Consider the following 25,868-nt stretch of genomic DNA (forward strand, 5'->3'; position numbering starts at 1 on the left):
TGTCCTCCCACTTGCTGCTCCGCTCCTTCTTGGCCCACCTAAGCACGCACTCTCGGTCAACGAACCGGTGGAACCGCACCAGCACCACACGTGGCAGCTCATTCGGCTTGGGCCTCCTGGCCAGTATTCTGTGGGTCCCCTCCAGCTCCAGGGGCCCCTGGAAGGACCCAGCTCCCATCAGTGAGTTCAACAAAACGACCACATAGGCCCCCAGGTCTGACCCTTCCAACCCCTCCGTGAGGCCCAGGATCCGCAAATGTTTCCGCCTCGACCGGTTCTCCATCTCCTCGAATCGCTCCTGCCACTTCTTGTGGAGCGCCTCATGCATCTCCACCTTTACCGCGAGGGCCGCGGCCTCATCCTCTCTTTCAGAGGCTTGTTGTCGGAGCTCCCGGATCGCCACCCCCTGGGCTGTCTGCGTCGCCAGCAGCTTGTCCGTATTCGCCTTCAGCGAGTCCAGCAACTCCACTTTCAGCTCCTGAAAACAGCGCTGGAGAGTCTCCTGCTGCACCTGCGCCCACTTCCTCCATTCCTCGAGGCCTCCGCCGGCCGCCATCTGATTCTCTTACCCCGCTTTTTCTTGGGCGCTGCCACCGCTATTCTGCTGGCCCCGCTCCTGGTCAAGACCATAGACCACTGGGGATCCGCTGCAGACACCTTCCCATGTTGGGAACCGTCGAGCAAGTACCGCTGGGGGCCCTTAAAAGAGCCCAAAAGTCCGTTCCTGGCGGGAGCTGCCGAACGTGCGGCTTAGATCCGCATAGCCGCAACCGGAAGTCCTATTGGAGAAAACTTTGAAGGACGGAAACCATCTCCACTTGGAGAGGCAAGATTTGATCAGGCACAGACAGCATGGCTTTGTCAGAGGGAGGTCATGCCAAACAAACTTGATTGAATTTTTTGAGGTGGTGGTGAGGTTTGTCGATGAGGGTAGGACGTTTGATGTAGTTTGTATGGATTTCAGAGGTCCCACATGGGAGACTGAAGAAGGTAAAAGCACCTGGAATGAGGCAAGTTGGATCCAAAACTGGCTCGGTGATAGGAGACAGAGGGTGGTGGTAGAAGGCTGTTTGTGTGACGAGCCAGTGTCCAGTGGGGTACCACAGGAATCAGTGCTGGCTTCCTTACTGTTGGCCAAGTGGTTGAGAGTGAAGAAGCTCTTGGCTTTCAGGAGGATATCATCCGATTGGTCAGATAGGCAGATCAGTGGCAGATAGAATTTAACCCTGAAAAGTGTGAGGTGATGCACTTTGGAATAGTACATAGAACACAGAACAGTACAGCCCTTCATCCCACGATGTTGTGCCGACCATTTATCCTAATCTAAGGTCAACCTAACCTACACCCCTTCAATTTACTGCTGTCCATGTGTCTGTCGAAGAGTCGCTTAAATGTCCCTAATGACTCTGACTCCACCACCTCTGCTGGCAGTGCATTCCACACACCCACCACTCTCTGTGTGAAGAACCGACCTCTGACATCTCCCCTATACCTTCCTCCAATCACCTTAAAATTATGCCACCTCGTGACAGCCATTTCCGCCCTGGGGAAAAGTCTCTGGCTGTCCACTCTATTCATGCCTTTCATCACCTTGTACACTCCATGAAGTCACCTCTCTTCCTTCTTCGCTCCAGTGAGAAAAGCCCTAACTCCCTCAATCTTTCTTCATAAGACATGCCCTCCTGTCTAGGCAGCATCCTGGTAAATCTCCTCTGCACCCTCTCCAAAGCATCCACATACTTCCTATCATGAGGCTACCAGAACTGAACACAATATTCCAAGTGTGGCCTAACCAGGGTTTTATAAAGTTGCAGTAAAACCTCGCGGCTCTTACTCAGTCCCCCTGTTAATAAAAGCCAACACACCATACGGTGTGTTTCCACTCTTTTTTTTACTAATTTCTCCTCTACTGGCACTTTACCCCTCCTACAACCTTCTCTTCTGCCATTCAGGTCTCCTCTCATTCTACCATCTCGAGCATCCTACTCCGAACACACCCCTGCCTCTCAGCACTCCTCGCCTGCAATCTGGAATTCCTTCTCTAAACCTCTCCGCCTCTCTGTATCCTTTTTCTCCTTCAAACTCATCGCTTTCACCAAACTTGTGGTCACCTGCACTAATGTGACTTGCTGTCAAATTTTGTTTGTGTTCCTGTGAAGTGGTTTGAGATGCTTTGCTACACGACAGGTGCTATACATGCACGTTATTGCTCCGTTATGTTGATGTGCTCCTTGATGCTGATTGCAAAATCACCATCTGCCTAATTGTAAATTGTTTAATCACAGCAATATGTTTAAAAATAAAACGGGCTAGTTATTAAATGTTTGGTGAAATCCTGTACGTGCTATCTTGGGGGATGAAATTCTTTACACTCTGCATTTTTCTGAATTTTTTTTTGTGCTTGTGGAAGGAGGTGAGAAGCGCTGGGGAATAGAGACCTTTCTATTTCAAGCCTTCCAGAGTCGGTCTCTACACAGCTGTGGAGGGAAGCTCCCCCCACAGCATCAGAGATTCAGCCCCAAGCTGGCAAACTCTTCCCCCACACACACATGATTCACCTTTATTCCCTTTTTCACCTCTACCACACCTTTTGGGCTCATATTCCTTGCTCAGCGGGTTCAAATTGTACAAACTCGTTTAGAATCCTTCTAACCAGCCACATAATAATCTTTCTTGTCACAAGTAAGCTTACATTAACACTGCAATGAAGTTACTGTGAAAATCCCCGAGTGACTGCACTCCGGGCGCCTGTTCGGGAACACAGAGGGAAAATTCAGAATGTCCAATTCACCTAACAGCACGTCTTTTGGGAGGAAACCGGAGCACCCGGAGGAAACCCACACAGCATGGAGAGAACATGCAGACTCCGCACAGTCAGTTACCCAAGCCGGGAATCGAACCTGGGACCCTGGCGCTGTGAAGCAACAGTGCTAACCACTGCTACCGTGCTGCCCAGAGTAATGAGCAGTGACTTGTAACAGACTCGGGAGGGACAGGTGACTTTGGATCTACCGTGCTGCCATTTGATCTGCGTTTGATCAGAGCCTCCTTGCTTGCTTTTTAAAATTGATGCAAGGGGGTTTGTGGCCATCACTGGTAAGGCGAGCATTGCTCATCCCTAGTTAGTCTCGAGGATGGCGAGCTATCATCTTTATTTGCTGCAGCCCACGACAGGTGTTAGTGAGGACATTCCTGAATCTTCACCTCATGGAGATGAGGGAACAGCAACAATATGTTTCCAAGGCAGGAGTGTGACTGAAGGAGGAGCTTGGAGGTGATGGTACCCGTCGTGCTCCTGCTGCCCTTGTCTTTCTAGGTGGTCAAGGTCATTTGTTTAGGAGGTGCCACCAGAGATTCAAAAAGTAAAAGACCAGTTTGCAAATCCAGTGCCCCACTCTGCCTGTGTCAGCTGCATGGAGTGCGTGTTGAAGCCTTCTCCCAAGATAAGAACTCGGCCTTTTTTTGCTCTTTGTGATACTCTGAGGTATTACAGAAGTTCCGATTTAGATTCTAAGGCTGCTTGCTTTCTCTACTGCTGGCCTGTTGTACAAGCCTGCCTGCGAGGTGAGTGCCAGAAGTATCAGCGTGAATTAGATTTCCACGTCGGAAGTTTGACTCATTCTGTTGTGCACCTGTTGATGTTGGATGCAGCAAGACATGCTGCACACCAGAGAACTACTCTCCCCTCTAATTGAAGCACCCGGTTGTTCCGCAGAAATAAAATAGTTGTCTCCGTAGAACTGACGTCCCATTTTACTATCTCACTTTATTGGGGTGGAAAGGGAAGCTTTTGAGGGATATTTTCTTTTTAAATCTTTGATGTTTTGGTGCTGTCCCCGCACTGCTTTTATTTCTTGTTTTAAACAAGGGTGAAAACATTACATTTATAATAATATTTATTCATCAGTGTCTCAAGTAGGCTTATGTTAACAAGGCGCCTGTTTGGGTACACTGAGGGAGAATTCGGACTGTCCATCTTTATATACTGCCTTTGACGAAGTCTGATCACCCCAGAATGGTTTACACTCACTGAAATACTCTGTGTGGGGGTGAGGATGTTCCCATGCATTTGCTGCCCTTGTCCTTCGGGTAGGTGGGCATTGCGGTCGTGCTGGGGAGTGCTGTTGAAGAAGCTGCAGTGAGTTGCTGCAGTGGATAGTAAACACTGAATCCATGTGATGCCATTAGTGTGATGAATAGTCTGATGACGCTCACTTGGTAGGCTCAGATGTAGAAAATAGTCACTGGACAAGGCGCGGGCAATGGCCTGTTAATTCTGGAACATGATCACATACAAAGGAGGCAGCAAAACTGCGATTCCATCATAAATCATCTATTTAAGGTGCCGTGTGCTCTTTAAGTCTACTCATCCCGCTGGCAGATGGAGACGATGACATGTTTAGAAACCTAATCCCCTTGAATACCCAATGTTCTTGCGTAGCATTTTCTGTTCCTCTGGGCTGGATTGTTGGATGGATGATTAAATAAATTGTGGGACAAGGAATTGTGGAGCAGTAAATTTCACCTGGACCTTGAGATTCACAGTCCAAGTCTGGCTAGTCCAAGTCCAAGTCTAGGGGCTGGTTTAGCACACTAGGTTAAATCGCTGGCTTTCAAGGCAGACCTGCAGCACGGTTCAATTCCCCTTCCAGCCTCCCTGAACAGGCGCCAGAATGTGGCGACTAGGGGCTTTTCACAGTAACTTCATTGAAGCCTACTCATGACAATAAGCGATTTTCATTTCATTTTTCATTTCAAGTCCTTTGTAAGCAGATCACATACTTGTTACCTGATTGAGCCGAGCGATTTACGAACAACTGATCCCTGAACGACAGAATCATATCGGAGCTTAGAGGGTCAAATCAGAAGGGCATGTACCTCGCTTAATCCAGGTTGCGGTACTCCAGAACTGGGAAGTAATCTTAAAATTAGAACTAAGCCAAGTGAGTGAAATCAGGAAGGACAGCTTCTACATAAAGGGTGGTGGGAACCTGCAGTTCTCTTCTCAGGGTCACAGAATCACGGGCAGCACGGTGGCGCAGTGGTTAGCACTGTTGCCCCATGGCCCTGAGGTCCCAGGTTCGATCCCGGCTCCGGGTCACTGTCCGTGTGGAGTTTGCACATTCACCCGTGTTTGTGTGGGTTTCGTCCCCACAACCCAAAGATGTGTCGGTGAATTGGCCACGCTAAATTGCCCCTTAATTGTAAAAAATGAATTGGGTAGCATTCCAGACCGTCACCACCCTCTGGGTAAAAAATATTTTCCTCAAATCCCCCATAAACCTCCCACCCCTCATTTTGAACTTGTGTCCCTTCGTAACTGACCCCTCCCTATCCATCCTGTCCATGCCCCTCATAATCTTGAACACCTCGATCAGGTCGCCCCTCAGTCTTCTCTGCTCCAGCGAAAACAACCCAAGCCTATCCAGCCTCCCTTTATAACTTAAATGTTCCATCCCAGGGAACATCGTGGTGAATCTCCTCTGCACCCCCTCCAGTGCAATCACATCCTTCCTATAATGTGGTGACCAGAATTGCACACAGTGCTCCAGCTGTGACCTCACCAAAGTTCGATACAATTCCAACATGACCTCCCCGCTTTTGTAATCTATGCCCCGATTGATAAAGGCGAGTGTCCCATATGCCTTTTTCACCACCCTATTAACCTGCCCTTCTGCCTTCCGAGATCTCCCAAAAAATAGTGAATATTGGGGTCATTTGGAGCTTTCAAGGTTCAGATCAAATGTTTGCATGTTGGAGAACAGGTATCAAGAACATGAACAAAGGCAGGGTAAATGGAATTGAGGTAATCATTAGCCATGATCTAATCGAATGGAGGAGCAGGCTCGAGAGGTGAGGAACTGTCTCCCAATCTCGGGTCTTTTAAAAAAAATTTAAAGTTCCCAATTCTCTTTTTTCCAATTAAGGGGCAATTTAGCGTGGCCAATCTACCTACCCTGCGCATCATTGGGTTGTGGGGGTGAGACCCACGCAGACACGGGGAGAATGTACAAATCTCTGGTCTGCCAAAGGAGCTCGACGGTCCATTGCTTTTTTTTCCGGTGTGGGTATTACTGTAATGCAGGAAACACATCAGCCAATTTGTGGGACCTTGAAATGAGCTAATTGGCTGTTCTGCTTCCTGCATAACTTAGCAGTGCTTCATTGGCTGTGAAAACACTTTTAATTGCTATGATGTTGGGCGTTTGCAAATCAGCAGTGGAAAGCTGAAATCGAGCTAATGTTTTAATATAAATTGTGGGAATTAGTGGAGGAAGGACACGATAGAAGCATTCCACCTCAAAAGTGAGACACAATCAGGCTCCTCTTTCCGGCTCAATTTCACTGAAAATTGACCCACATTTGCTCCTGTCTGCTTCAAACATGTTAGAACGTAGAATTCCTACAGTGCAGACGGAGGCCATTCAGTCCCTTGGGTTTGCACCGACCCTCTGAAAGAACACCCTACCTAGGCCCACGGCCCCGCCCTACCCCGTAACCCCAACTAACCTGCACATCTTTGGACACTTAAGGGGCAATTTACCATGGCAAATCCACCTAATCTGCACATTTTAGGGCTGTGGGAGGAAACCGGAGCACCCGGAGGAAACCCACGCAGACACGGGGAGGACGTGCAAACTCCACATAGACAGTGACCCAAGGCTGGAATTGAACCTGGGACCCTGGCGCTGTGAGGCAGCAGTGCTAACCCGGGTTAGAATTATAGAATAAAATCATTTACAGTGCAAAAGGAGGCCATTGGGCCCATCAAGCCTGCACCGGCCCTTGGAAAGAGCACACTAAGCCTCCACCCTATCCCAGTAACCCCACCACCCTATCCCAGTAACCCCACCTAACCTTTTTGGTCACTTAAGAGCAATTTATCATGGCCAATCCACCTAACCTGCACATCTTTGGACTGTGGGAAGAAACCCTCGCAGACACGGGGAGACCGTGCAAACTCCGCACAGACGGTGACCCAAGCGGGGAATCAAACCTGGGACCTTGGAGCTGTGAAGCAACTGTGCGAGCCCAGGTCCCTGACGCTATGAGGCAACAGTGCTAACCTGGGTCCCTGGTGCTGAGGGAGCAGTGCTAACCCTGGCACTGAGGCAGCAGTGCTAACCCGGGTCCCTGGCACTGAAACAGCAGTGCTAACCCGGGTCCCTGGCACTGAGGCAGCAGTGCTAACCCGGGTCCCTGGCACTGAGGCAGCAGTGCTAACCCGGGTCCCTGGCACTGAGGCAGCAGTGCTAACCCGGGTCCCTGGCACTGTGAGGCAGCAGTGCTAACCCGGGTCCCTGGCACTGTGAAACAGCAGTGTTAACCCGGGTCCCTGGCACTGTGAAACAGCAGTGTTAACCCGGGTCCCTGGCACTGTGAGACAGCAGTGCTAACCCGGGTCCCTGGCAAGTGTGAAACAGCAGTGCTAACCCGGGTCCCTGGCAAGTGTGAAACAGCAGTGTTAACAACTGCATTGCATTCCCTGCACAACAGCATCAGGCTCCCACAGATGATGAAGAAAATTATTCCATTTTGTCGAAAGACTAGAGGAACTGGAATTACTCTGGTTAAGGGGAGGTGTACATAGACTCAGATGTTTATAGCAGAGCAGGAGACCATTCAGTCCATCGTGTTCCTGCTGGTCATCAAAGATCTAACTATGAGCGGCATGTGGCGCAATGGTTAGCACTGGGACTGTGGCACTGAAGACCCGGATTCAAATCCCAGCCCTGGGTCATTGTCCGTGTGGAGTTTGCACATTCTCCCCATGTCTGCGTGCGTTTCACCCCCACAACCCAAATATGTGCAGGGTAGGTGGATTGCCCATATCTGTTTATTTAAAAATATATACAAGGCCAAACGGTACAAACACTCATTTTGTGTTGGAGAAACAGGGTACCCTCCTCTCAGTACCAATTTACGGGCAGAGGGGGTAGGATACTCTGATTATTAAAACAGTTCACAACGCAGTTGTACAAAAAACAGTACAAGCACTAAACTTGGCACTGGAAAGACCAGATACCCTCGTCTCTGTACCAACAGAAAGGAAAGGAAGGGGGTGTGGTGGGGAGGGAGGGGAAAGGAGGCTGGTGAGGAGAGCCCAATAGGACACTGCTTGAACTATCTACAGAGACAGAAAACAAAAGAACCTTCAATTATGATGTATCAGATTACGGGAGTCTCCCAGAGGGGCTGAGGGGCGACAGAGTGTCAGGCACGAGTGAGCCCTGCACACCACTGCAGAGAGCCTCTTGTGCACCCTCCACCTCCGACACTGGGTGGCTGACAGCCTTCGGACAGTTGCCCTCCGGTCCCGAATCCTCCACCATGCTGAGTGCGGCGGGCAACACGGGCCCACCAACCAACCCAGGGCCTGCCTTGATCCCATCCTGTTACATTGCCCCTTAATTGGAAAAAAAATAATTGGGTACTCGAAATTTAAAAAGAAAACAAACAAAGATCTGACTATACACTACACTAATCCATTTTCCAGCGCTTGACCCATAGCCCTGGAGGTTATGGCAGCGTAAGTGAATATCTAAATAGTTCTTGGATGTTCTGAGAGTTTCTGGCTCAACCACCCTTTCAGGCAGTGTTCCAGACTCCCACCACCCTCTGGGTGAAAAGGTTTCTCCTCAACTCCCGCCTTAACCTTCTAAATCTTAATTTAAATCTATGCCTCCCTCTACTAATGGTAAAAGTGCCTTCCTATCCATCCCTTCTATGTCCGTCATAATCTTATACATCTCTATTAGGTCCCCTCTCAACCTTGGCTGCTCAAAGGAAAGCAGCCCCAGCCTCCCATGGCGAGGAGAAATGTCTTCACCTGGAGAGTGGTGAGCCTGTGGAATTCTCTCCCACAGAAAGCAATTGAGACCAAAACATTGTATGTTTTCAAGAAGGAGTTGGCTTTGGTTTTGGGGCTAAAGGGATCAAAGGATATCGGGGAGGGGGAAAGCAGGAACAGTTGGATGATCAGCCTCCCCGAACAGGTGCCGGAATGTGGCAACTAAGGGCTTTTCACAGTAACTTCATTGAAGCCTACTCGTGACAATAAGCGATTTTCATTTCATTTTCATGGTAATGAATGGCAAGCAGGTTTGAAGGGCCGAATGACCTACATCTGTTTCTATTCAATCATTTTTCATACAGGCACTGGAGTGTGAAGACTAGGGGATTTTCACAGTAACTTCATTGTTAATGTAAGCCTACTTGTGAGAATAAAGATTATTATTATTATTATTTAACCACTTTTAAGTCTGCTAAACCTGCTAGTACCTCCTCTCTCTCAATTTCCTCTTCATATTTCGCAGTCCTCCAACCTGGGGCGAAATTCTCCGACCCCCAGCAGGGTCGGAGAATCGCCTGGGGGCGCCTAAAATCCCGCCCCCGCCGTGGCAGAGATTCTCCGCCACGCAGGAAGTGGCGGCGGCGGAATCTCGCCCCGCCGATCAAAGTGGCCCCATGCGGCGATTCTCCGGCCTGGATGGGCCGAAGTCCCGCCGCTGGGAGGCCTCTCCCGCCGCCGAGGTTTAAGCCACCTTTGGAACGGCGGGCTCGGCGGTGCGAGCAGGCCCCCGGGGTCCTGGGGGGGCGGGGGCGATCGGACCCCGGGGGGTGCCCCCACGGTGGCCCGGCCCGCGATCGGGGCCCCCTGATCAGGGGCCGGGCCAGTGCCCTGGGTGCACTAGTTTCTTCCGCGGCCGCCACAGCCTCCGCCATGGCGGAGGCGGAAGGGAACACCACATCGCGCATGCGCCAGCAGTGACGTCAGCGGCCAGCTGCCGCTGACGTCACTGCCGGCGCATGCGCTGACCGGTGAAAGCCTTTCGGCCAGCCCTGCTACCGACGGCGCCGGGTGTTCGCGCCAGTGTTCTGGTGCAGACCGCTCCGGTGCAGGGCTGGCCCCCAAAGGTGGGGAGAATTCCCCACCTTTGGGGAGGCGCAACCCCTGAGTGGTTGGCGCCACTCCCCTACTCCGGCACCCTCCGTCACGCCGGGTAGGGGAGAATCCCGCCCCTGATGTCTACACCTGTCCATGTCCTTTTCCATTGTGAAGACCGAAATGTATTCATTGAGGGCTTGATCCACATATACATCATCTATATGGTCCACAATTGGTCCGACTCTTATATTCTCTTTTATATATTAAAAAGAACCTTTGGATTTTCCTTTATTCTTCCCACCAAAGCTTTTTCATACTCTCTCTTAGCTTTCCTAGTTCTCTGACTGGAGCACTCCAGTACTTACTGTCCTGGATTTGTTGAAAATTATGAAGAATTTTGACAGAGCAGAAAGAAAATACTGTCAGTTGGCAGGAGGATTGGTGACCAGAGGATACAGGCAAGATGATTAGCAAAAGAACCAGACGGGCAGTGAGAATTTAAATTTTCTAAACATAATATCAAGTGTTATGATCAAGAATGTAGTGCCTGACCGAGTAGGAGATACTGAATAGCAACTTACAAAAGTGAATTGGATGTCTACTTTTTTTTAAAATTTAGAGTACCCAATTATTTTTTTCCAATTAAGGGGCAATTTAGTGTGGCCAATCCACCTGCCCTGCACATCTTTGGGTTGTGGGGGTGAAACCCACGCAGACACGGGGAGAACGTGCAAACTCCACACGGACAGTGACCCAGGGCCAGGATTCAAACCCGGGTCCTCAGCACCGTAGGCAGCAATGCTAACCACTGTGCCACCGTGCTGCCCCTGGATGTCTGCTTTTTTTTTTATAAATTTAGATTAGCCAATTATTTTTTCCAATTAAGGGGCAATTTAGCGTGGCTAATCCACCTACTCTGCACATTTTTGGGTTGTTGGGGCGAAACCCACGCAGACACGGGGAGAATGTGCAAACTCCACGTGGACAGTGACCCAGAGCCGGGATCGAATCTGGGACCTCAGCGCCGTAGGCATCTATGCTAACCACTGTGCCACCGTGCTGCCCCTGGATGTCTACTTTTAAGAGGAAAGAGGAGAATGGGACACATTGGATCATCCTTTTACAGAGCTAGCACGAGCATGATGGACCAAATAGCCTCCTCCGGTGCCATCTCATCCCGTGCGCTGCCAGTAATGAAAAACATCCAAACAACAGAGTTCTTCCAGTTTAAAAATTGGCTTGTCAGTGGCAGAAGCAGGGAGCTATCTGGTGAAAGGTTACTTCATTTATTGTTGTCGGCCAGCAAGCGGATATTTCTGTCGCTGCCAATGATTAAAATCACAGCTGTCACGCCGTTATTCTGAGGAAAGTTATTTTTGGTTGCCTCGCGGCGACACAAGTCATTGTCTCCCTGACAGGAGTTATTGCAGATTCGGGTTCCAGCTGAAGCATAGCCCTTGGGAACCGGAGCCCACCAGTCGTTGGAGGCCATAGTTCGGGGTGGGGGTGGAGACATCTTGCTTCGTCACGCCACTGGCAGAAAGCTTCGAAGTATGAAGTAAATAAATTATACGGCCATTGCCCACACACACACACACACACACACACACACACCAAACAAATCACTCAAAGTTCTGCAGGACACAACTTTATCAATTGCATTATTAAGAGTGGGGTGGCGCAGTGACTGGGAGAAGGGGGAAAGGACCAAATCTCCAGTGGCGGTTAATGGCTGACTTTAGTCCGTGGAATTGCCGTAGGGATCGAGGTTGCCTTTTCTCTTCAAGCCACGGTTACTTTGGTTCCTGACTTTCAGAGCTAGCTGCTCAGCATTCGGGTAAGTAGATAACAGAAATTTCTGGAACATAGTGTAATAGGAATGTGCATATTTGCTGTGTGCTACATACACTGTTTGCATCAAGCCTAGACAAGAAGGTTGCTATAAATGAAGGTAATCAACATTATGCAAATAGTAACAGAAAGTGTGGAAATACTCAGCCTGTCGAGCAGCATCTGTGGAGGGAGAAAGAATTAACGTTTCAGGTCAAGGACCCTTCAGAGAATAAAAGCAGAAGGTGCAGGAAAAACTGGCAACATCAGTGAAGAGAAAGACTGAGTTTATGTCACCAGTTCAACCTGACTCTCTCCTTGAAAACTGTTCTGAACAAAGGTCCTTGACCTATAATGTTGACTCTGCTGCCAGAGCATTTCCAGCATTTTCTCTCTCTTTCAGATTTTCAGCATCCACGATATTCTCCTTTTACATCAGTAAATATTGAAATGTATTTATTAGTCTGTATTAACTTTACACTGGCTCTCTTTACTGACGCTGTGTTAACTTGGCTCATTGGCTCTTTTTGCTGGCTTTTTTTGGCACTGGTTCACTTGTCTGCAAGTCAGAGGGAGGTGTTCAGCAAGAGATCCTGTCTGCCCCCTCAAGGGGACTTAAATGATCCCAGGATCGGGGCGGGATGTGGCACAGTAGTTAGCACTGCAGCCTACGGCGCTGAGGACCTGGGTTTGAATCCCGTCTCTGGGTCACTGTCCGTGTGGAGTTTGCACATTCTCCCCGTGTCTGCGTGGGTCTCACCCCCACAACCCAAAGATGTGCAGGGTAGGTGGATTGGCCACACTAAATTGTCCCTTAATTGGAGGGAAACAAAATAATTGGGTACTCTAAAAAAATTTTAAATCCCAGGATATTGTCAAAGTGAGTCGATGTTCATCTATCAAACATCTAAAACAGATAATCTGACCATTATCATTTTGCTGTTTGTGGGAACTTGCAGTGCACCAATGGGCTGCCATGTTCTGAATATTACAAGAGTGACTTCTCAGTAAGTTTGTAGATGACCCTAAAATAGGTGGTATTGTAGACAATGAGGAAGGAGATCAAAAATTGCAGCAGGATCTTGATCAGCTGGGGAAGTGGGCCGAGAAATGGCAAATGCAGTTCAATACAGATAAGTGTGAGGTGCTGTATTTTGGAAAGTCAAATTAAGGTAGGGCTTTCACAGTGAATGGCAGGACCTTAGGGAGCATCATGGAACAGAGGGACCTTGGAGTTCAGGTGCACAGTTCTCTAAAGGTGGAGTCCCAGGTAGATAGGGCAGTGAAGGAGGCTTTTGGCATGCTGGCCTTCACCAGTCAGGACGTTGAGTATAGAAGTTGGGAAGTTAAGTTGCAGTTGTACAGGATGTTAGTGAGGCTGCACCTGGAGTATTGTGTTCAGTTTTGGTCCCCTTGCTGTAGGAAAGATGTTATTAAACTGGAGAGAGCGCAGAAGAGATTTACAAGGATGTTGCCAGGACTCGGGGGACTGAGTTATAGGCAGAGCTTGGACAGGCTGGGTCTATTTTCTCTGGAGACTGAGGGGTGATCTTATAGAGGTGAATAAGATCATGAGAGGCATGGATAGGGTGGATGCACTCGGTCTTTTTCCCAGGGTTGGGGAATCGAGAACAAGAGGGCATAGGTTTAAATTAAGAGGGGACAGAATTACTGGGAACCTGAGGAGCAACTTTTTTTACTTATGTGGAATGAGCTGCCGGAGGAAGTGGATGAGGCAGGGATGTTGACAACATTTAAAGGGCATTTGATCAGCTACGTGGACAGGAAAGGTGTAGAGGAAGATGGGCCAAATGCAGGCAAATGTGGTTAGTTTTGATGAGCTTTTTGGTTGGCATGGACCAGTTTGGGACGAAGGGTCTGACTCCGTGCTGTAGATTCTATGGTTCTATGACTACACTTTCCGCTCACATGAGTACGGCCTCAACCGGGACCTTGGATTCCTGTCGCATTACATTCACCCCCCCACCGTCTGGCCTGGGCTTGCGAAATCCTGTCCTGGCTGGAGACAATTAACACCTCTTTAACCTGATCCATCTGGACCTGTAAAGACTTAATTACCTGCATAGACTCGCATTCAAAGTATCTTGCATTTTTGACTTTGCCTATTATATATATGTTTCTGGAACCTATCTCCTCCTTCACCTGAGGAAGGAGCTGTACGCCGAAAGCTAGTGATTTGAAACAAACCTGTTGGACTTTAACCTGGTGTTGTAAGACTTCTCACTGTACACTTCAAAAATATCTCATTGGCTGTGAAGCATTTTAGAACAGCCAGAAGTCATACAAACGTTAAAGAAAGTTATCTTTTTAATTTGCAGTTTCCTTTTTTTAAAATTTAGAGTACCCAATTCATTTATTTCCAATTAGGGGACAATTTAGCATGGCCAATCCACCTACCCTGCACATCTTTGGATTGTGGGGGCAAAACTCACGCAAACACGGGGAGAATGTGCAAACTCCACACGGACAGTGACCCAGAGCCGGGATCGAACCTGGGACCTTGGCGTCGTGAGGCAGCAATGCTAACCACTGCGCCACCCTGCTGCCCAATTTGTAGTTTCAGCCCATGCTCTTAAGACCTGAAATCAAGGCCGATATCCCATCCCCTTCCCATGCTCTATCCAACCATGGTATAGATTGGACAAGGAGCAAGCTATGTTATGCTGCCCCACAAAATTAAATAGCTTCTTGTTAATTACTGTCTGGGTTGGCAAATGAAGGAGTATTTGGATGCACGATTAGAGTTGGCATCACCGTGGGGTAGTAGTCAAGCACCAGCTGTTAATTTTGATGGGAGGAGAAATTGGGAAAATGGAAACATTCCCATTGCTCCAGAGGGATGGCATACCTATTGTCACATTCCAGGCCGGTCTCAGACCCGTGGCTTTCTTGATTTCATGGCCACAGAGGAGTCCACAACGAGAGCCGTAAAGAAACTCAATTTTATTAATGAACAACTATTCACACAATACTCTTCAGGTTCCAGATGTTTGGTCCATCCCTGTGGGTCTCGTGTGAGCTACAACACTTGAATTCAAAGAATTGCACCTTAACTGAGCCAGTCGATAATCAGAACAGGTAGAGCATGACTGGGGTCCCATTTAGACTCAGATTGGATAGGAACAGCAGCCGTTCGTCCCTGAAGGACTTTTGTGAACCTCATGGGGATTTCGTTTTGATAATTTGGCCTCTTCATTTCCATTTTTGAAAGGAGATTCATTCAAATTCTCTCAGTTTTTGATGGAATTTAAACTGATTCCTGTGAACTGTATGATGGCTTCTCCCAGTTAACGTCACTCCAGAACTTTTTTTTTGGGGGGGGGGGGCCTTTAAGAGAGGAATATCTTTCTGTCACAAAAGCAAAATGCTATGGATGTTGCATATACTCAGTAGGTCAGGCAGCATCTGTGGAGCGTGAAACAGAATTAACGTCTTGGGCTGACGACCAACCCTCCTGAATCTTGAAGCTCAGTGGGCTAGATAGCTGGTTTGTAATGCAAAACAAGGCCGGCAGCGTGGGTTCAATTCTGAATTCTCCCTGTGTACCTGAGCAGGTGCCGGAGTGTGGCGACTAGGGGCTTTTCACGGCAACTTCATTGCAGTGTTAATGTAAGCCTACTTGTGACAATAAAAATATTATTATTATTATTGTCTACCTGCCTTTTTGATGTCTCAGCTGAAAGTGCAACATTCCCTCAATACAACACTGGGAGAGGGGAGTCAGCTTGGATAGGGACTTGGATTCATGACCTTATCTCTGAGGTTTGAGTGTCAGCACTAAGCTACACTCGATATTTAATGTTAAGTCAATAATGTGACTGCAGCATCTCGAAACTACTTTGTGTCTTGACTTTTCGGCCTATGCAAAGCAACTAAGCTTATTTTATCTCCATCTTTTCAGCTGTCTCTATGGCTGGCAAGGACAGTTCTGTGACGACTGCATCCCATACCCAGGATGCATCCATGGGACCTGCATGGAGCCGTGGCAGTGCAACTGCGAAACCAACTGGGGGGGCCTGCTCTGCAACAAAGGTATGTCTGTCCCGAGCACCTTCACATGGGCAGCTCTGCGGATGCGGTATGGAGAGAGATAGAGGGGGTTTGTTTCAAATGCTGATTAAATTGTCGAATATGCCCATCAGACCACTATCCATTGCGGCGATGCCTGATACAAAATGTTCATAAATACAAGTGAAGTTACCAATAAATTTAGTAGGGGATTCAGGAGAAACCTCTTTACCCAGAGCATGGTCAGAATGTGGAATTCCCTACCAAAAGGCGACGTTGAGGCAAATGGCATGGATGCATATACGGGGAAGCTGAATCAATACATGGGGGGGCGAATGGGGGGGGGGGGGGGGGGGGGGGGGGGGGGGGGGTGGTGGAGGAGGAATAGAAGGTGAAGTAAAGTGAGAGGAGGCTCAAGTGGAACATGAACACTGGCATGGACCAGCTAAGCTGAATGGCCTGTTTCCTTCGCGGTGCCAGGTATTTTCAGCACACCACCCCATGTTGCTCTTGCCTCCAGTCAGCAGCCTCTGCTTGCCAGTGTTTCTCTCCAGAGTTCTGCAACCCAGGGAGGTTTCCAGGTGTAAGTCCGGTTCGATGAGTGGAATCTGCGTTTTTGCCGTTAGACATGGTGGAAGTTCCACCGCCCACCCGCCACTGTAACTCCGTGAAATTCCAGTGTTGATCCTTTTCCTATCTTTGAAAAGATGCTGGCGTGATGATGGTGTGCAATATGTAGTACTGGCAAGGACTCAAAGTACCATGGGACCCTTTGTCGGCTTCATGTGAGCAGTCCCTCAAACCCCTTTTTTTGTCAGAAGTCTACCTGGCTCCTTGAATTTGGCAACATTTAACTGCTTCACGGTCTCTGGGCACTCTGCCTGACACACATCCATCTCTACGCAAATATCGCTTGTGTGCAAGTCCGTGTCTACACAAGTCCGTGTCTACTACCTTCAGCTTGTGATTTTTTTGAACAGAGGTCACCTGCTTGCACCCCCGAAGAATCTTGACAATGTTTGAACCTACACATTACCAACTTCTAGTGGGGCTGATCTGCCAGACTGATATGTTGGCTGCTGTAATAATAACTCCAACCTTTTCAGAATGGGGTTTATTTTGCCAAAAGACTGTTTAAAAGGGAAACTATTTAATATCCATGTGAAGATTGCACTATGTGACTGGCTGATGGGTGATTCGTGAGCCCAGGTTGCACTGGATAAATATCAAGTTGCCACTTTTTCACACTCCGTTGGATATCTGCGGCGCGATCTACCAACCAAGTCGTGCACGACCAGGAGCACGATGTGGCTGGTAGATGCCAGGTGAGACTTCTTGCAGGCTCCCTGGCAGCCACTACGCCTCAAGTCCCGAGAAGAGGCATGACCAGAATCCCACAATGGGCGAGACCAAGCCAAGTGTGCTGAAGTAAGTTTCAAACCCACTGAAGCAAACTCACCTGGCATCTAATGGCCTCCCAGGGAGTCCCCAACTGGGCACCATTGAGTACTGATACACACAAATGTGGAGCAGGCGGAATGGCACCTTGGGTGGGGGGGGTGGGTGGGGGGGGGGGGGCTCCTGGCCTTCGGAGGAGGGGGGCTCCTCGCCTTCGGAGGCCCCTGGGTAGCCAGAGATATTGCAGAGTTGCCTCTGGGCCCTCCCCTTGGCAAAATGCTCCGATGGCACCTCCAAGTTACCAGCAGTGCAGGTTTCCCAGGTGCCAGGTTGGCACTGCCAAGGGTTAGGGCCGGAAAGGGGGGCATGCCCATTAAAGGAGGATGGAGGATGGGGTATGAAGGCAGGGGTGTGCAGGGCAGGTATGAAGGAGCTCGTGGGGGGTCCTGGAGGGAGTGGGTACAGAAAGGTGTGGGAAGGTGGGAAGACCTATAAAGCGGGGGGGGGGGGGGGGGGGGGGGGGGGGGGAGAGGGGGGCACTCAGTGATCCCATAGTGAGATGTCCTCATGGGGGGGGTGGCATTGCCCATGGGTGGGGGCTCACTTGGAGATCGGGGGCACCCTTTCAAAATGGCGGACCGTTCTCTGAGGAGCCCGTCTGGCCAGTGAGTCCAGCTCCCCAGTGATGAAAATAATTGTGTGGGCTAAACCAGTGACCCCAGGGCCCAAAAAAGTGACAAAGTGTGGTTAGATAGCAGTCAGGAACTTCCTGACAGAGCCGACGGGAAGCTCCCAGCAAAACCCGTCACAAGTGGTGACGTGGCCTCACGGGGCCTCACGGTAGCATGGTGGTTAGCATCAATGCTTCACAGCTCCAGGGTCCCAGGTTCGATTCCCGGCTGGGTCACTGTCTGTGTGGAGTCTGCACGTCCTCCCCGTGGGTGCGTGGGTTTCCTCCGGGTGCTCCGGTTTCCTCCCACAGTCCAAAGATGTGCGGGTTAGGTGGATTGGCCATGCTAAATTGCCCGTAGTGTAAGGTTAATGGGGGGATTGTTGGGTTACGGGTATACGGGTTACGTGGGTTTAAGTAGGGTGATCATTGCTCGGCACAACATCGAGGGCCGAAGGGCCTGTTCTGTGCTGTACTGTTCTATGTAAGTGACCCTTAGAAACTTTTCCGTTAGATTGAGCCCCTGGTATCTCGATGTGTACATGTGGCTTTTTGTGTCCGACCCTTTAACCCGAAACAATTCCTTTTTATTCCTGAAGATTTGAATTACTGTGGGACGCACCATCCCTGTATGAATGGAGGGACCTGTATGAACACTGAGCCTGACGAATACCAGTGCGTCTGTCCCGAAGGGTATTCCGGCAAGGCCTGTGACGTGGGTAAGTGTGTCATTGCTACAGAGCCGCCTCTACTCCCACGTGCAGTGAAGCTTAGTATAGCGGGTGTGATTTATCCAAGGTTCTATTGGCACTGTCAGTGCTGCAGCTGTTTTGTGTGTGTGTGTGAGCAAGGCGGTAGTATATTGGCAGACTGACCGGCAGCTATTTTTGGGGCAAGGGAGATGGGGCTGAGAGGGAGAAACACTTTTTCACCAAGTTAGATCCTGCTGTCTCCACATTATCCAGCAAAGGCGAGCAAGGCGTCTGACTGTTTTTTCTCTTCTCCTGCTCCCCTCTTTTTTTTTTTCCTCCTCCTCTTCCCATTCCCAACCAGATCGTGGGACATTCGGGGAATTTGAAACACACCCCGTGCAAACATAATGAGAACATAAAGCATCCTTAACAAAATCCCCTTGGTACTTTGCAGAAGCATTATAAAGCAAAATGTGACACTGAGCTGCAGGAGGAGATGTTGGACAGAGGAAATGGGTCTTGAACTAGCACCAGCGCGATGAACCAATGGCCTCCATCCTTTACTGTAATTTTCATGTTAAAAATGCAGACTCCGATTCAGAACTTGCATCGTCTCCTCTGTAATTAGTCTTGGGCCCCGGATTTCCATGGTGGTGGCCGTGCCTATTATAATATGAATTTCACCGAGTTGGTCGCATCAATCAGAATTTAGGAAAAATGGCCTCTGTTGCTCCTGAGTTTGTCCAGACGTGGGCGGGAGAGAGTTCTTTATCCATGTTTGAGTTTCATTCCAACTCCCCTCTGACCTTTTGTGGTAGTATGACTAAGGGTATTACGGTACCTTGGAAGTGAGCTGCTATTGGTGCAGAGGACTCACTGCCCATTGGCCCGGGTAAGTCATGTGCCTCTCAGCCGATTGGCTGAGGAAGTCATGTGCGCCTCAGCCGATTGGTAGGTAGCTCCACCTACAAGGCGGGATATAAGAACCCGTGCTTCCCGGCAGTCGGCCTTTCTTCTGTACGTCGGGCACACATCTTGTGCATTAAAGCCTATCGTTTGGATCTCATCTATGTTTCGTGTCCATTGATTGTGCATCAATTTAATGCACAAGTTTTTAAAGGATGGAGCTTCGTATCAAGCCGGAGTGCCCGCAAGCAGCAAATGCAACAGCAGCATTTAAACACTGGCTGGCATGTTTCAATAGTTACTTGAGCACAGCCGAAAAACCGCCGACGAGGGAACAAAAACTGCATATCCTCCACTCGTGTGTTGGCACCGTCGTGTACACGCTCATAGAGGACACGACAGACTACGACGCGACCATGGACTTGCTTGAGGGACATTTCATCCGGCCGGTGAACCAGGTCTACGCTCGGCACTTACTGGCCACGAGACAGCAATTCCCCGGTGAGTCTTTAGACGAATTCTACCAGACCCTCCTTGTTCTGGGGAGAAACTGCGCCTGACCACAAGTTACTGCGGCCGAGCACACCGAACTTTTAATCAGAGATGCTTTCATTGTGGGTATGCAATCTTCCCAGATCCCCCAGAGACTCTTAGAGAAAGAAACTTTGTCTCGCCGAAGACACAGGCCCTCGCCTCCTCTCTAGATGTCGCTAATCGCAACGCCCGCGCGGACGCTCCCGACCGCGCGGCGGCCCCCTGGGCAGCATGGAACGCGACCCCCCCCCCCCCCCACACCTCCGCAGACTCTGATCCCCCTCAGGCCTGCGCCGCAGGGCACCCCGATAAACCCACGGGGCCCCGCTGCTACTTTTGCGGCCAGGCCAAGCACTGTAAAGGCTGCGGCAAGAAGGGCCATTTTGCGGCCGTTTGCCAGTCCAAGGCGGTCGCTGCAGTCCCGAGCAGCGACCGCGGTTTCCCCCCCCCCCCCTCGCTCCTCAGGGGCCCCGTGCAGCTCGCAGACCTCGCTACCCCCACCGCCACGAGTGATCCCCGGGCACCACCATTTTGGGCTCCCGACGCCACGTGCGGCCGACGGGCGCCGCCATCTTGGAACGACACCGAGGACCCCGCAAGTGACCACTCGCTGCCGGACGACGACTCAGAGTTCCTGCCACGACTCGCCTCAGTAACATTGGATCAGTCATGGCCCCGCACGCTGTCCACGGCGACCACGAAGATCCTTCTCAACGGCCATGAGACGAGCTGCCTGCTAGACTCCAGGAGCACAGAGTTTCGTCCACCCCGCCACGGTAAGACGCTGCGCACTTCCCGTTTACCCGGTGAAACAAAGAATCGCTCTGGCCTCCGGTTCACACTCGGTCCAGATCACAGGGTGCTGCATAGCGGACCTCACGATCCAGGGGAGGGAGTTAAAAAACTATAAGCTCTTCGTCCTTCCCCACCTCTGCGCGGCAGCACTCCTGGGGTTAGATTTCCAGTGCAACCTCCAGAGCTTAACGTTCAAATTCGGCGGCCCTTACTGTCTGCAGCCTCGCGTCCCTCAAGGTCGATCCCCCGTCGCTGTTTGCAAACCTCACCCCGGATTGCAAACCCGTCGCCACCAGGAGCAGACGGTACAGTGCCCAGGAATGGACCTTCATCAGGTCCGAAGTCCAAAGGCTTCTGAAGGAAGGGGTTATCGAGGCCAGCAACAACCCCTGGCGAGCACAAGTGCTGGTGGTAAAGACCGGGGAGAAAAATCGGATGGTCATAGACTACAGTCAGACCATCAACAGATTTACGCAGGTGGATGCGTACCCTCTCCCACGTATCTCCGACCTGGTGAACAGTAGTACAAGGTCTTTTCCACGGTGGATCTTAAGTCTGCCTACCACCAGCTCCCCATCCGTGCGAGTGACCGAAAGTACACTGCGTTCAAAGCGGATGGGCGACTCTACCACTTTAAAAAAAAATTTAGAGTACCCAATTATTTTTCCAATTAAGGGGCAATTTAGCATGGCCAATCCACCTAGATTGCACTTTTTTTTTAAATTGTGGGGCGAAACCCACGCAGACACGGGGAGAATATGCAAACTCCACACGGACAGTGACCCAGGGCCAGGATTCGAACCCGGGTCCTCAGCGCCGTAGGCAGCAATGCTAATCACTGTGCCACCGTGCTGACCTCTACCACTTTTTAAGGGTTCCTTTCAGTGTCACAAAGTGAGATGGACCGAATGGTCAACCAACACAGTTTACGGGCAACCTTCCCGTATCTCGATAATGTCACCATCTGCGGCCACGACCAGCAGGACCACGACACCAACCTCCGCAAATTCCTCCGTACCGCAAAACCCCTTAACCTGACCTACAATAAGGATAAGTGCGTGTTTAGCACCGACTGTCTAGCCATCCTCGGCTACGTAATGCTTAATGGAGTGATAGGCCCCGACTCCGAACGCATGCGCCCCCGATGGAGCTCCCCCTCCCCCACTCTCTCAAAGCCCTCAAGCGCTGTCTGGGCTTCTTTTCATATTATGCCCAGTGGGTCCCCAATTACACCGACGAAGCCCGCCCACTCATCCAGTCCACCACGTTTCCCCTGTCGATGGAGGCCCGCCAGGCCTTTAGCCGCATCAAAGCAGACATTGCAAAAAAAGCCACGATGCGTGCTATCAACAAGTTCCTCCCCTTTCAAGTCGAGAGCGAGGCGTCTGATGTTGCTCTGGCGGCCACCCTCAATCAAGCTGGCAGACCCGCGGCCGCCTTCTCCCGTACCTTCCACGCTTCCGAAATCCGCCATTCCTCGGTCGAAAAGGAAGCACAGGCCATAGTCGAAGCTGTGCGACATTGGAGGCACTATCTGGGCAGCAGGAGGTTTACCCTCCTCACAGACCAACGGTCAGTGGCTTTCATGTTTGATAATGCACAGAGGGGCAAGATAAAGAACGATAAGATCTTGCGGTGGAGGATCGAGTTGTCCACGTACAACCACAACATCTTGTATCGTCCTGGGAAGCTAAACGAGCCTCCCGATGCCCTGTCCCGCGGCACCTGTGCCAACGCACAAGTGGACCACCTCCGAACCCTCCACGCGGACCTCTGTCAGCCGGGGGTCACCCGCTTTTTCCATTTCATAAAGACCCCCAACCTACCCTACTCCATCGAGGAGGTCAGGACAGTGACCAGGGAATGCCACATCTGCGCGGAGTGCAAGTCGCACTTCTACCGCCCTGAACAAGCGCATCTGATAAAGGCTTCCCGCCCCTTTGAACGTTTCAGCATGGACTTCAAAGGTCTCCTCCCCTCCAACAACCGCAACACGTACTTCCTCAACGTGATTGACGAGTACTCCCGTTTCCCTTTCGCCATCTCCTGCCCCGACATGACCACGACCACCATTATTAAAGCCCTACACACCATCTTCTCCCTGTTCGGTTACCCCGCATACATTCATAGCGATCGGGGGGTCCTCATTTATGAGTGACGAGCTGCGTCAATTCCTGCTCAGCAGGGGCATCGCCTCCAGCAGGACAACCAGTTACAACCCCCGGGGTAAGGGACAGGTGGAGAGGGAGAACGGTACGGTCTGGAAGACCGTCCTGCTGGCCCTACGGTCCAGAAATCTCCCAGTCTCCCGCTGGCAAGAGGTCCTCACAGACGCCCTCCATTCAATCCGGTCACTTCTCTGTACCGCCACTAACCAAACGCTTCACGAACGCCTTCTTGTTTTTCCCAGGAAGTCTTCCTCAGGGACCCCGCTCCCGACCTGGCTAGTTCCCCCTCGGGCCCATTCTGCTCCGGAAGCACGTGCGGGTGCACAAGTCGGACCCGTTGGTCGAAAGAGTCCAGCTACTCCATGCAAATCCGCAATATGCGTATGTGGAGTATCCCGACGGCCGACAAGACACACGGTCTCCCTTCGGGACCTGGCACCCGCCGGATCTTGGCCACACCCCTCAGCACCAGCGCCCCACCGACGCCCCCATGGCCCAGCGGACAAGAATCCCCTCCCCCGGCCTGGTCCCCACTAGCTCCAACCAGCGGTACGGACACAGGAACAGGATCATCGCTCCCGGAGTCACGAACGACCACCGCTCCGACGTCGCCGGCACTGCTGCGCAGGTCAAGCAAGACATCGAAGGCGCCCATTCGACTGAATTGATGTGACCTACTTGTGGACTTCTGCCTGTGGATGGACTCTTGTGTTTTTTTTTGTTTTTGTTCCTTGCCTGTTCACCATTCCCCCCCCCCAATTTTATATACTGTATAGAGTTGCTATTTTCTTTTTGCACATAAGTTGCGGGTCAGTGGGCAGCCATCGATGCAACGGTACGACCTAAACATCTCTAGTCATACTACCAGTCTCACGTATTCACGGGACACGCCCCCCCCTCATGTCCGCGCCCCCCCCCTTTTGCAACAAGGGGTGAATGTGGTAGTACGACTAGGGGTATTACGGTACATTGGAAGTGAGCTGCTATTGGTGCAGAGGACTCGCTGCCTATTGGCCCGGGTAAGTCATGTGCCTCTCAGCCAATTTGCTGAGGAAGTCATGTGCCTCTCAGCCAATTGGCTGAGAGGTAGGTAGCTCCGCCTACAAGGCGGGATATAAGAACCCGTGCTTCCCTGCAGTCGGTCTTTCTTCTGTACGTCTGCTGTCGGGCACACATCTTGTGCATTAAAGCCTATCGTTTGGATCTCATCTACGCTTCGTGTCCTTTGTTTCCAGCTGAGCATGCCTGTGTATCCAACCCGTGTGCAAATGGAGGAACCTGCAGCGAGGTCGAAACCGGATTCCAGTGTCACTGTCCTTCGGGTTGGAATGGGACAATCTGTACAATTAGTAAGTCACCACACGTAACATATATTTAAACAGTGACTTTGTATTAAAATGTTCAAAGGAAGGGCAGCATGGTGGCGCAGTGCTTAGCATTGCTGCCTCACGGTGCCGAGGTCCCAGGTTCGATCCCGGCTCTGGGTCACTGCTGTGTGGATTGGCACATTCTCCCTGTGTTTGCGTGGGTTTCGCTCCCACAACCCAAGGATGTGCAGGGTAGGTGGATTGACCACGCTAAATTGCCCCTTAATTGGAAAAAATGAATTGGGTACTCTAAATTTTAAAAAAATGTTCAAGGGTGTTATAAAGCAAAATTTAACACTGAGCCACGTGTGATATTAGGGCAGATAACCAGAAAGCTTGGCCAGAGAGAGATTTTAAGGAACATCTTGAAGGAGGACAGCGAGAAGGTTTAGGGAGGGAATTCGAGACTTTAGGGGCTTGGCAATACCACTACCTATAAAGGTTATTCAAGACCAGAATTTGAATCTGTGATAGCTGTAATAAATGACTTCACCTGAGGAAGGAGCTGCGCTCCGAAAGCTAGTGATTCGAACCAAACCCGTTGACTTTAACCTGGTGTCGTAAGACTTCTTACTCTGCCCACCCCAGTCCAATGCTGGCATTTCCACATTAAGTAATAAATTAGTTTGTGCAGCTACTAGCATCAATCCGCATTTTCCGATAATTTTTTCTTGATTTTCCCCAATAAACAGAAATGAGAATAATGGCTATACATGTTCAGGATACCTGAGGTAATCTTGTCATCCATCATTATTCACAGAAAGTAAAAAAACATTTATTCCATAATCATCTCCTTTGGAGAGAACCTCCCCATCAGTACTCTTGTCTAAGGCTTGCGTTTGCAAGGAAGGGGAATTATCTGAGAGATTTCTCGCAATTGGAGAGTGCCATTGACCTCGTAATGGCGATTTGCACCTGATACTATGCCTGCTGGTGCATGGGGCTTCCTCTGAACAGTGCCAACTCTAGGGCGTACTCATTACAGGTCAACAGAGTACACATACTGGGTAATAGTAAGGGGTTGCCAACTCCTGATAATGCTGATTGGACAACTGCAGGCAGTTAGCACCACCCCACAGCTGCACTGAATGTGGAGGGGGCTGGCAACTACCAAGCGAGCAAAGTTCAAGACAAACATTCCATTTTGTGCATTCTGCTTCCGTGCTTTGAAGAGGTGCAGTTACAAAAGTGTGGATGAATGGGAATAGAGGTTCGAGGATCAAGGAAGAATTGACCCAGGATGATGATGTTTTTTAAATTAATTGTGGGCGTCGCTGGTTAGGCCAGCATTTATTGTCCATCCCTAATTGCCCTTCAGAAGGTGGTGGTGAGCTGCCGCCTTGAACCGCTGCTGTGCTTGAGGTTAGGTACACCCACTGTGCTGTTAGGGAGAGAGTTCCAGGATTTTGCCCCAGCGACAGTGAAGGGACTGCCTAAGGAACCTTGGTGAGTTCCTGCAGTGCATCTTGTAGCTTATGTATTTCTGTGTATGTCATTTAAAGAAATTTAGGCAGATCTTCGAGAGTCATAGAACATAGAACATAGAACAGTACAGCACAGAACAGGCCCTTCGGCCCTCGATGTTGTGCC

General features: G+C 50.3%; 1 protein-coding gene across 2 annotated transcripts in view; it reads left to right on the forward strand.

Annotated features, from left to right (window-relative positions):
• jag2b (jagged canonical Notch ligand 2b) overlaps positions 1–25,868 on the forward strand; it is a 212,022-nt gene that overhangs the window by 138,801 nt on the left and 47,353 nt on the right. For both annotated transcript variants that reach the window (XM_038822142.1, XM_038822133.1), the window contains exons 6-8: positions 15,642–15,772; positions 18,416–18,535; positions 24,147–24,260. In XM_038822142.1, coding sequence (XP_038678070.1) covers positions 15,642–15,772; positions 18,416–18,535; positions 24,147–24,260 — 365 coding nt within the window. The remainder of the gene's footprint in view (positions 1–15,641; positions 15,773–18,415; positions 18,536–24,146; positions 24,261–25,868) is intronic.

Source organism: Scyliorhinus canicula, chromosome 2, assembly GCF_902713615.1.
Source record: "Scyliorhinus canicula chromosome 2, sScyCan1.1, whole genome shotgun sequence".
Taxonomy (NCBI): Eukaryota; Metazoa; Chordata; class Chondrichthyes; order Carcharhiniformes; family Scyliorhinidae; genus Scyliorhinus; species Scyliorhinus canicula.